At 35.8% G+C, this 12,022-nt stretch overlaps 1 protein-coding gene across 1 annotated transcript in view; it reads left to right on the forward strand.

Moving 5' to 3' along the window:
- Positions 1–3,021: 3,021 nt before the first annotated feature.
- rars1 (arginyl-tRNA synthetase 1) overlaps positions 3,022–12,022 on the forward strand; it is a 35,800-nt gene continuing 26,799 nt past the window's right edge. Inside the window, exons 1-7 of the mRNA XM_044370751.1 lie at positions 3,022–3,215; positions 5,543–5,677; positions 6,857–7,045; positions 7,622–7,730; positions 9,123–9,223; positions 10,041–10,162; positions 11,298–11,418. Coding sequence (XP_044226686.1) covers positions 3,042–3,215; positions 5,543–5,677; positions 6,857–7,045; positions 7,622–7,730; positions 9,123–9,223; positions 10,041–10,162; positions 11,298–11,418 — 951 coding nt within the window. The 5' untranslated portion in view covers positions 3,022–3,041. The remainder of the gene's footprint in view (positions 3,216–5,542; positions 5,678–6,856; positions 7,046–7,621; positions 7,731–9,122; positions 9,224–10,040; positions 10,163–11,297; positions 11,419–12,022) is intronic.

The raw sequence follows: 12,022 nt of genomic DNA on the forward strand, positions 1-12,022 counted from the left end.
ATCCTTCTTGTTTTGTTGTTGTTTTTTTTTTTTGTTTTCCTCCTCCATAGAGCGAGTAGATGTTAAAGAATACGACTCTGTGTAGTCTGTGGAACAGTTCTGTCTGTTGTCATGATTGACCGAATGTTGTTTAATCTCGAAATTTAAAAAAAAAAAAAAAAAAAAAAAAGACTCATTTATGTATAACAACATCTGGATGAAAGAATGTAGGTTTTTGCTACAAGAAATCACAATCATTCAGAGAAAAAAACAAATGCTGTTAGTCACATATGATTATTTTTTTCATCATGTAGGTTGTGATATAATTCTTGTTTGTTTATTTGAAGTTCAAGTGCATTTTTTTTTCCTCGTTTGATTATTGTTTTTTTTTTTTTTTTCTTTTTTCTAATGAATCTGTATTACGACTGGTGATGAACCTGGTAACATGTTTGGAGGCGGCTATGATAAATATACAGCATGTATTTATTGCACTTTGTGATTTTTGGGTGTGCTTTTCCTGTTTTTTTTTTTTTTCTTTTTATCGCGAGAGTCCCGAAAAGCTGTGAATTTTATTCTCAGACACTGTACTGTCGACCAGAGTTGTAAATATTTCACCAGCACAAAAACAAACAATATGTTTTGTAGTTTCACAACAAATAAAAAAGTTCTTCTCTTCTATTTTGATGTGATTTGAGTGTCTTTTTTTGTGTGTTTTTATTACATTTAACAGTTGGAAATGGACCATGTTTCTACTATTAAGGTCACTACAACTTCTATGACTGCAGCTGCTACAGAACTACTACTGTTACTGCAATATTATTACTTTTACAGACTCAAGTCACTTACAAATTATTACTATTACTAGTACTAAATTCACAAAATGTTACTTTCTTAGAAAAATTTAAGTTATTTAAACATTTCAAATGCTTTCATCTTTTACACTTCAATTACTTTCATGCCTTTTAAAATTACAGTTCAGTTACTTTCAACACTCATGTCTACTTATATTTTAAGTGTTTTCATCTCTTACTCTTGAACTGCTTTCATCTTTTACTCTTCAAATGACAGTTCAGTTACTTTCCCCACTTAAACGTGAACTGATATCTCAAATACAATCATATATTTCTCTCAGTTGACATTTTAGCTCCTTGCAGTACTTGTTTGCACTTTGACTGACGCTTCAAATCCTTTCAGGTCAAAGATCCTTATCTTTAAATGAAAAAAAGACAAAAAACTTCAGATGCTCTTCCAACTCCCAAAACTTCCAGTGTTCATAAACAATTTACTCAAACTGCGTTGAGTGCTAACACTTAAATTTCAACTCCTTTCAGTATTTGTATTTCGACTTCCACTTCAACTGTTAAAGGGTTGCAGCTATTTTAAATGTTTCAACAGTAAAATTTAATGTAAATTTTCATCAGAAATGAGCCTTTTAAAGTTAATGTTGTGCTTGTTGCTTTGTCACTGCCTTATGTTTTTTTCAATCATAAACTGTACATATAAAGATATAAATATTAACTTGAAAAGACTAAATTTTCTGGAGGAAATTCAAGCGAGCTCATTTACACTGAAAATTTCAAGTGGAAACACTAAACATGCAGGTTTAAATTCCTCAAACTGTTAACTGTTTGCATGTGAGATGTTGAATGGGAGCTGCATTTTAAGTTAAAGCACTGAAAGTAGTTAAAGTGTCTTTTGAAGAGTAAAAGCAGTTTTTAATTACAATTGTATCCCCTATAGGCAGCTGAATTGTCAGTTTGATTGTAAACACTGAAAGGAGTTGAACTGTCAGGAGGAGGATTTAGAAAAGCAAATAAATGAAAGTCCTGTAAAACTGACAGGTGATGTGTGTTTTAACAAAATTTTTGTAATTGCATTCAGCTATAAGATGAAATGTTTGTAAGACAAAGACTGTTTGCTTAATAAAGTTTGTCATCATCTGCACACCTGTGAAACCGTCACATTGAACAATGTGGTGTTACATTAATGCAGTTATTTGTAATTTTACAATGAATGAATGAAATCTTATTATTGTGTCGTGTATACAATAGCGTGCCCAGCCTGCAGGCGCTTACAAGACACCATAAATTCAAACAAGCCAGGATCAGAGTACAGTGAAGCATCTTTCACCTTCAGATCTTCAGAACATCATCCTCACTGTCAGACGCTTACTACTGTATGTATCACTGAAAAATAACTACTAATTAAACAATCTATCTCGCCTTCTTTTTCAGGCTTTTAAGATAAAGTTGGCAAGTTTAAACACATCAAATTTAAACAGCCATTCCAGTTTTTGCTCATCTGAACACCAGAATATTTCAGGTTTGTTGAGCGATTTCATAGAACAGTAACTCTCTTAAGTCACTGTAATTTGTACAATACAACAGAACAGAAAATGGGATTTATTTTCCATTTCACCCAAACCACACAGCTCACAGTGTTTTCCTCCAGAATATATTTGATTTACATTTGCACATATATATACGGTTTATACTGTGAACTTTTACACCTTCCCAGTCAATATTTTCTACAATTCCATAGCCCTTCTCACTGTTAAAAAAAATAAAAAATTATATAGTTATATCACCTGTCTTTTGTGGTAGTGATATTTTTCTCTTATTTCATATAGATACTAGTGTTTTTTCTTTTTTCTTCTTCTTTTTTAAACTCAGGGGAACACAATGGTGTCCTGCAAACATACAACCAAACAAGTCACATAACAAAAAGTGTAAAACCAACAATCTTACATGAAACATAAATAAAACACAAACACAAGACAAAAATAACAAAAATAAAATGACAGTAATATAAATACATTACACAGGGATAAAACAGACACATTAAGAAAAACAGGAGCATTCATTATATAAAACATCGTCCAACAGAATCTTAAAATGTTCTCTTATCTTTTGTTTTTGATAGCAAATTCCTTTAATGTCTAAACCTACTTACCAATAAACCTGATATTATTCTACACTAGCCGAACAGTAGGGGGCGGAATCCAACTTCTTCGTTGGTTTGCCAAACTCCTGTTTTTAAACACGAAGAAGAAGAAGAAGCTGATGACGTATGCAGTACCGGAAGTATACTTGGAAGTTGTGAACTTCTTCCTCCTCTGTCGGCTAGTTTCATCAGCCACGCGATTCCACATCCAGCCGGCAGCAGAGTTTCTCTCCAGCGTTTCAGAAGAGATGGGAGACCCTGTAACCGAGTACGAGGCCCGACTGCAACAACAGGTCAGTCGACCACTAGCTAACCGGTTAAATGTGTTTGCGTAAAGTCAACGTACCGCCAAACTTCATTTAACAAACTGTCAATTTAAAGTTTTTCTGCTCATCAGTTACAATAAACTACATGATAGAACAAAATAAAGAGTGTCAGTCGAGTAGTTCGTCACAGTGCTCAAATTCGGCAACAATACTTACAGCAAATATCGCTTATAGTAGAAAAAAATACACTTTTTTGTTGCGCTTCCTAGGTGTCCGTTAAGTCGTCGACCAGCCGACTGTGGCCGCAGCGCAGCGCTGTGACGGCACATCAGCGAGCAGCTATAAAGCTGTGTGTCGTTACCTTGCCTCTCATTTCTGCGCCGAATTTACCAAAAAATATAATATAATGGTACACGATGTTAAGTTAAACTTTACAAGACGTGCGACTGTATTTACAATAAGAATATTAGTAAATTAGCAGATATTTGAATGGAGTCTTGTGCGAGTATCCTCTCCATGGAGGTCAGTTTGTACTGACGTGAAGCCACCTGTCATTCATTATATATTTATAGACGGGTGACAAATTAAAGGGAAAATCTGAATAAATGAGTGAGGAAACATAACGAATGCAGATGCTTCCACACAGGTGAACTGCATGGTACAATTAAGCCGTTAACATCCATTCATGCTCTGTGACATGTATAAAAGTGCTGAGCAGGCCCAGTTGATTCAGATTTTTTTTTTTTATCAGGATGGCAAGAGGAAAAGATCTAAATGACTTTGAAAGGGGGTTCATTGTTAGGGCACATATGTTAGGAGCTTGAGTCACAAAGACTGTTCAACTGGCTGGTGTTTCAATAGGAACAGTGACTAAAGTGACATCTGCATTGAAATCTATGGGAAAGAAATCAGTAAACAGGGTGGGACATTGTGGTCGTCAGAAAATGTCAATGCAGGACGTGATCAGACTGTGTCAGCAACAACAGTCCATCAACAATTACATAGAGAGGGATGTTATAGTAGGGTGGCAGTGCATAAATCCCTCATTACAAAGGTGTATGTACATTTGAGAGTTCAGTGGTGCAAAAACCATAGTCACTGGTCTGCAGAGAGGTAGAAAAAAGTGATATCAACAAGTGGGAGAGTGGATGTGTGGCGTAACCATACAGGTCTGAATGCTTGACCCCTACAGTGAGGGGATCTGGTGGCTCTGTTATGCTGTGGGGGGCATTTTGCTGACATGGTTTGCATCCACTTGTCCCCTTAGAGGGAAGGGTCACTGCTAATCAATACAAAGTTGTTCTGAGTGATCACCTTTACCCTATGATGAAACATTTCTATCTTGATGGGAGTGGTTTCTTCCTTACATGTTACAGACACACAAGATAGTCTTCACATTTTATTGATTTTATAGTTGACTACCGATCAGTCAATCTAGTATTGCTCTAGCGTTCTTATAAAAGACCCCGAATGGTTCACTATGGATAAAAAAGCTGATTTTATCTTTTAAAGATGTGTAGTGAGTCTGTGATTAAGAGTATCTCTTTTAATCCCAGCTTATGTCTTCTCTGTTCTGTTAAGAAGCAATTCAACCAAGAAAATTTTTGAAGTTCTTCACATAAAACGCTTCAAGGAAGTCTTGATTGAAGACTTAGTTGCATCATGTACTGATAATGTGGCAGCTTTTGGTTTCATTCTGATTTAATCTACTTTATCTACTATATTATTATTATACTATTTATTTACTTATCAGATTTCTTCCTGGCAGAGCTGTAAATAGATTGATTGACTTTATTGTCCACCTCAGTGGAAATTTATCTTTGGCTTCTTCAAGCAGGATCAGAGTACAGTGAAGCATCTTTCACCTTCAGATCTTCAGAACATCATCCTCACTGTCAGAAGCTCTTTTTCAGGCTTTTAAGATAAAGTTGGCAAGTTTAAACACATCAAATTTAAACAGCCATTCCAGTTTTTCCAGTGAAATGATGAAAAGGCTTCAGGAGAAAAAAAACTGATGATCTGATGGTCAATGTTCTGTATTGAAATAGCTGAAAGTCTCCTGAGGTGTACCACAGGGTTCTATACTCGGTCCTCTTTTATAGTAATGACATTGTTTGGATTATTCTGAATGTCTTTATTTTTACTCGGCTCTGGTTAGTTTATTGTAGTTTTTTAGTCTCAACTGTATCAAAACAAAGTTGATGCTGTTCTCAAGAAACAGGTACCAGCTTGGTTTAACACTGGAATAGAGCGTGTTGGTTAAATGTGGTCAGTGTTTCTAGAGTTTCACTTTCCTTTATCGGGTGATGAAACAGGCATCATAAATAAAAATGTCTTTTTCTTTTTTTTTTCAGGAGCAGGAGATCCGGAGTCTCTCTGCAGAGATCGAGAGTCTAAAGAACCCGCAGAACCTGAATTCATCTCCACGTCTGGACGAACTGCGAGAGGAAAACACAAAGCTGAAGTATCGTCTCAACATCCTGAAGAGGGTGAGTGACCCGGCGGATTAAAGATGAAGGGCGACTGGACTAGAGCTGCAACGATAAACCGAGAGGTTGATCGACAGAAAATTAATCTGCAACTATTTTTCAGTCGTTTAAGCAGAAATGCCAAATATTCTCTGGTTTCAGCTTCTCAAATGTGACAATTTGGTGCTTTTCTTTGTCATATATGACAATAAATTGAATATCTTCTGGTTTTGGACTCGTCAGACAAAACAAACTAATTGAGGACATCACTGTGGGCTCAGAAAAATTGTGATTGGCACTTTCTTAAACAATTTACAGACTAAACAGTTAATTAATTGCAAAAAAAAAATCAGCAGATCAATGAATAATGGAGTTAATTATTAGGCCTAGACTGAACATTAATGATCAGTTACAACCTGCCGGAGAAAATAAGGATAAGAAATGCTGTTCTTTTTGACAACATTACCTGTAAGGGGGTTTTTGTGAACTAAGAAGTTTGCATTTTGCTCTTTCTAGTCTGTAAAAGTGTTCGCTGAATAGCATATATTTACTTTTATCCTTGATGTTCTGGTATATTAAGATAAGATCATGTAAGATAACACTTCCTCCAGGAATTTGGAGTTATAGCAGCTCAAGAACGATAAGAATGAAGATAAGTTAAACTACCCCTTGAATGAAAATCAAGTAGAAAAAAAGACATATTGTGCTATCAAACTGTCCAGTATTTATGATTATTGTATGAATGAAGGGGAAACATTTAACATAGTCTGACCTCCATGAAACAGTTTTTAAAACATTTAGGAAAAAATATATTAACATTTGAATTTAAAACACCTGAAAACGGTTTAAATGATAATTCAGAAAAACAAGAACCAAAATATCTCCTGAAATTTTGCAGTAAAAGAAACAAACTAAAATTGTAATAAAGCATCGGGGGGGTCCTGTTTTATCCAAATTTTTAGGCTAATGATTATAATTTTGTTATTTTCTTCTCTAGAGAACAGCTTGTTACAACTGATTTCAATATTGACGATTTTATACAGCTGAAAAAAAGTGTGAAAACATTTATAGAAACTTTCTGAAAATATTGTAGCTGCATAGTTTTACCAAAATATGTCTTTCCTGTATTTGCATGTTCTTCTTCTTCTTCTTTTTATTAATCATTATGTTTAGTGAAGCTGACATGTCGTGGTTCCTCAGAATCTACAGGGGGAGAGGACTCACTGCAGTAAATCCATGATGAACATCAACCAGCGGCTCCAGGAGATTTTCGGCGAGGCCATCCGGGCGTCCTGCCCTGAGCTGGACAACCCTCCGCTGTCCGTCACGCCCAACCAGCAGGCCAAATTTGGAGACTACCAGTGCAACAGTGCCATGGCCATGGCCCAGGTCTGACCACTGAGTCTTTGATCTGAGAAAATTAGATGTAACATGGAGAGACAGTTCCTCAACTGCCTTAAATTTCAGGCCTTGATTGCCCTTTTAGTGGGAAAGGTTTTAAAAATGTTTTTTCTCTTAATCCTTTCTTTCTAGTAACAAAACAGACCTGTGCTCAGAAAGTACAGAAGTTATTGTTCATTCGTTACGAGGCTAAATGGTTTAATATCTCATTTTTAACAGCATTAAAAAGTTTTATGGTGAATTTGATTCACAGTTGCAGCTGCTCTGATTATATTTAGAGGCTTTTCATTATAACAGTGCAGCGTTTCATATTGTTCTGTGGTGGAAAACTGCTGAATCGGCACTACTGCTGCAGTTTTGATCATCTGTGAAAATCCTTTACATCAAATTACACTTGTCAGAAGTTACCACAAGCTCATTGTTAATCTGTTGGAAGCTCTGCAGTGCTGCGTTTAAGGTTCAGTGTAGACTGCTGTTATCTGTTATTAGTTGGAAATGAATGTTTGAAGCTGTTCATTTAACACATTTTAAGCCAATATATGTCTTGACTTTGTTGTGTTGTAGATGCTGAAGGCAAAGGGGATTAAAGTCAACCCGAGGGAAATTGCAGAGAAGATCATCCAGAACCTTTCAGACAACGAACTCATCCAGAAAACTGAAATCGCAGGACCAGGTACGGACGCAGAGGATCTGATAATGTCAGACTTTTAATGGGAAACGTTTGAAACCAGCACTGCACAGAGATTTCCCACAGTCACTGCTTCCTGCGCTCTTTCTGTTATTGCATACATATTTTTGAGTTTCAAAAAATGGGTGAAATATTTAATTATTTTTATATGTTTTTAAACATTACAATATTCTGGTAATATAGAACATAATGCAAATGTGGTACACTGTCCCTTCAAAGATCTAATCAGATAAAGAATAATAAAATTTAAAGCATTTACACACAAAAACAATCATCAAAACATAAAAAAAAACTACTGCTGCTAACAGATTGTATATTTATGATACATTTAGCAAAATAACCTGAAATTTCAGGAAGAAAATACACCTGAAAAATATTTTTAACATTCAGAAAAACTTAAATTATGAACGAAAATTAGCGAAACAACAAAACATTTCAAGAAAAAAAAAAAAACAGTTTAAAAAAAAAAAAAAAAAAAAAACACCTGGAAAAATATTGTGATAGAACTCAGAAATTCAGAAAAACAAGAACAAAAAACGCCTCACAGAAATCATATCAGTTTTTAAAAAGTCATATTTATTTTCTCATGGTTTGACAAATTTTTAAAAGAAATTGATTATTATACATCGTTAGTTGATAAAATAAAATGATGCTTACAATTTTATTTCATCAAATAAAAAAAATGTATTTGATATTTTATCAAATAAAGTTGTTTTAAAAAGCTTTGACAGCGGCACACTTTAAAAAGACAAATAACAGTTTATCTCTCCTTAAAAAAAAAAAACAACAAACAAAAAAAAAAACGCTCATCAGTTGACAAATTTTGCAAAGAAATTGATAAAATTGAAATCTCAAAGCTTTGCATAAAAATGAATAGATTAGAAGTATTAGTGCAGAAAAAACAAACTGATCACAGTGAAACAGAAGCTAATGTAAAGTTAAAATCCTTAACATATTTATTAAAATCAAACCCTGTTTTTTGATATTCATGTTTGACATTTTCTTCAGCAATAATCATTAAATTTTTTTACCTCCCTATAGTCATTTTTCATTGTAAGTGGAGAAGCCATTCTACCTACAGTGCAAGTGTGTTTGGTTTCAGTGTAAACAGACACACCTGTTGCTCCTCTGTTATGTTTCTGAGAGATCAGAATCATCTCATTAAACCGCACCTGTCGTTACCACCAGTGACCACAGGTGTCGCCAAATCACCCAGGACTGAAATCTTGAGGATTATAACTTTAATTTATTCAGATAATCAGTTACTAGATGTGTAGTCCTCACTGAAGCATCTGTTACATTAGTCTGTATTCTTACATCGGTGTCTGCTGCGATTCGGTCTCATCGTCTCTTGTGTGACGTCTGTTTCATCTTCAGGGTTCATCAACATCCACCTGAGGAAGATGTTTGTGTCCAAACTGTTGAGCAACCTGTTGGTCAACGGAGTTCAGCCCCCACCGCTGGCCTCCAGGAAGAAGGTTCGTCACACTCGATATGACTACATGATGATTTTGACATGTTTTGGTCTTTAGATGTAGGATCTCGGTTGATTCTACCACTGGGGGTCGTTAAAGTGACACAGTGGCTTTAATCTGGATCAGAAAAAGTTTTATTTATCTTCACATGATAAAAATAAAACAGGAAACAAGTAGAGCTTATTAGATGTGTGTAAAATAATAAGATTCTTCAGATGGGAAGAGGGTGAAAAAGAGTTTTGCAGGATAGAAACAAAAAACTACTAATGTTCTGTTGAAGATTGAGAGTAAAAACTCATCCACCATTTTCACATTTAAATTGACCGACAATTCTGGTGAAACTCTGTGGTTTTGAATCTCAAAGTAGTGTTGTTATTGATAAGTGTGTTCCCATCTACCTTTTTTCAATTAGTGCTTAGAAAAACCTAAGTAAGAACACCAGAGATTTGGGGGGAAAAAGGCATTTTTATGCTTGACTGAAGTGGAAAAGTTGGTATATAAATAAAAAGAAAATGCAAGAGAGAGTGCAATGGAAACTGACTTGGTGTATAAATCATGACAACCACATCAGGTATGTGTGGAGGAATGAGGAGATTGTAACGTTCTTCAAATCAATAAATGAAACAAACAGAAATGTCATATTTCCATCATGTTTTCTACATGGTTTCCCATCATTTGAGCTTTGACTGCTGTTCTTTTAATGGCATCATCTTGCTGTGTCCTCTTCTTCTGCAACCAACTGTTAACTTCTAATATTCACGTGATGAATTTCGGTTTTAATTATTATAGTCATGATTAACTGGTTTTGTGTGGTCCTCAGGTGGTGGTGGACTTCTCCTCTCCCAACATCGCCAAAGAGATGCACGTGGGTCACCTGCGCTCCACCATCATCGGGGACAGTATGTGTCGGCTGTTTGAGTTTCTGGGCTACGATGTTCTCAGGTCAGTTCAGTCGCCGTTCACACGACCTGCATCTGAAACATGATCACAGCGCTAAACTACGTTAACTCCACTATTCAGCATCCTTTGAATTGTGCATAAATAAGCTTTAAAAGGGCATTAAAGGACAGGTTCATAAGTTTTAGGTCAGGAGTCTAAATGAACATTGAAACATGTTTTTCTTGCTGTAATCATTCCTCCTGTTCATACTGACCATTAGAAGATCCCTTCATAATGCACTTACAATGGAAGTGATGGAGGACAAAATCCACAGTCCTCCTTCTGAAGCTAATATGAAGCTTCAGCGTCCAAATGAGTCAAATCAAGTAGATATCTTTCAACGTTACAGTCTTTTTAGTGCCAAAGTTCCTCTTTTTGTTACTACACTTCCACCTGCAGTTCAACAGGGAAACACAAAGAGGGAATTTGATGCTAAAAAGACTGTAAATGTGTCAGATATCCACTTGATATGACTAACTCAGACTGATGAAGACTCATATAAGCTTCACAGAGACTTTTAAATGACTGTGTGGACACACTGTGGATTTTGGCCTCCATCACTTCCATTGAAAACACATTTGAAGGATCTTTTAATATCTAGTATGAACAGGAGGAATGATTACAGCGAGGAAAACCTCTTTCACTGTTACTATGGACACCTGACTGCTGGTTTAAGACGCACTTGAAAAACTGTAAACCTGCCCTTTAATGTTTCTCTGACTCTAGCTCTGTAGCCATACTAGCAGCACCATGAGATATATGCACCTTTGAACAGTCTAAGCTGTACAATTAGCAGTAACGTTAGCATCTATTATCTATTGGTAAACTTGCTGACATTTAGCATGTAACTCTCAATTATATGTTAACATGTGTTTTAGTCCTTTGAAACTATGAGTATCACAGCAATTTCCAGAGAAATGTGACCTCTAGTTTTCACAATTCCTCATCTTGGACCAAAGCGTTGATGAAGGGTAATTCTTGACCTGATGTTGGAGTGAGAATAAAGGAGTCATCACTTGGCAGCTTTGAGTTCAGACTGTAGCTGGGCCAAAATCCCCTAAACTAAGTCCTCAACTTTACAAAGTAATCAAGTTGAGAATATTGTTGTAGAGTTGTTGTGACTGGTTGTTATTCTCAGGTTGAACCATGTGGGAGACTGGGGGACCCAGTTCGGGATGCTGATCGCCCACCTGCAGGATAAATTCCCAAACTACCTGACCGTCTCTCCGCCTATCAGTGACCTGCAAGCTTTCTACAAAGTTAGTTAAAACTCCATCTGTCTTTCTCTGTGTGTTCCCACTGCCACTCACTGTCTGAATCCACAGAGATAAAAACAAGAAATGTTGGTATAAAACTTTCATGCTTGGATTATTCTGACCAAAAATGTCACGATAATCATACTTTCCTGAAATACTATCAGTGGAAAAACCATATTAGACACAAAAAGAATATTGTTATCCATCTTAAAACAACGTCTAGAGAGGATCTTTAACTCACAGTTACTGTCACTCATATTAAGTTTAATACTAGTCGCTGTATGTTTCAACGTTTGAAGAAGGAAGTGAAGCTGTTGTTGTCTTCTGGTAGCATAACACCTACATATGTGATGGTTCGATTTAATCAGAAAATGTATCTGCAACTGTTTTGATAATCAATCGTAATGCAAAACGTTTATAGTTTCCAGCTTCTTCATTGTGAGGTTTTGCTGCTTTTCTTCATCATACATAATAGTCAACTAAATATCTTAACGTTTTACACTCTTGGTCAGACAGAACGAGCTATTTAAAGACGTCACGTTGGGCTTTAGGAAATGTTGATGTGCATTTTTCACCATTTTATGGACCAAACTCGAATAATCACGTA

Source organism: Thunnus albacares, chromosome 13, assembly GCF_914725855.1.
Source record: "Thunnus albacares chromosome 13, fThuAlb1.1, whole genome shotgun sequence".
In the NCBI taxonomy this organism is placed as follows: domain Eukaryota; kingdom Metazoa; phylum Chordata; class Actinopteri; order Scombriformes; family Scombridae; genus Thunnus; species Thunnus albacares.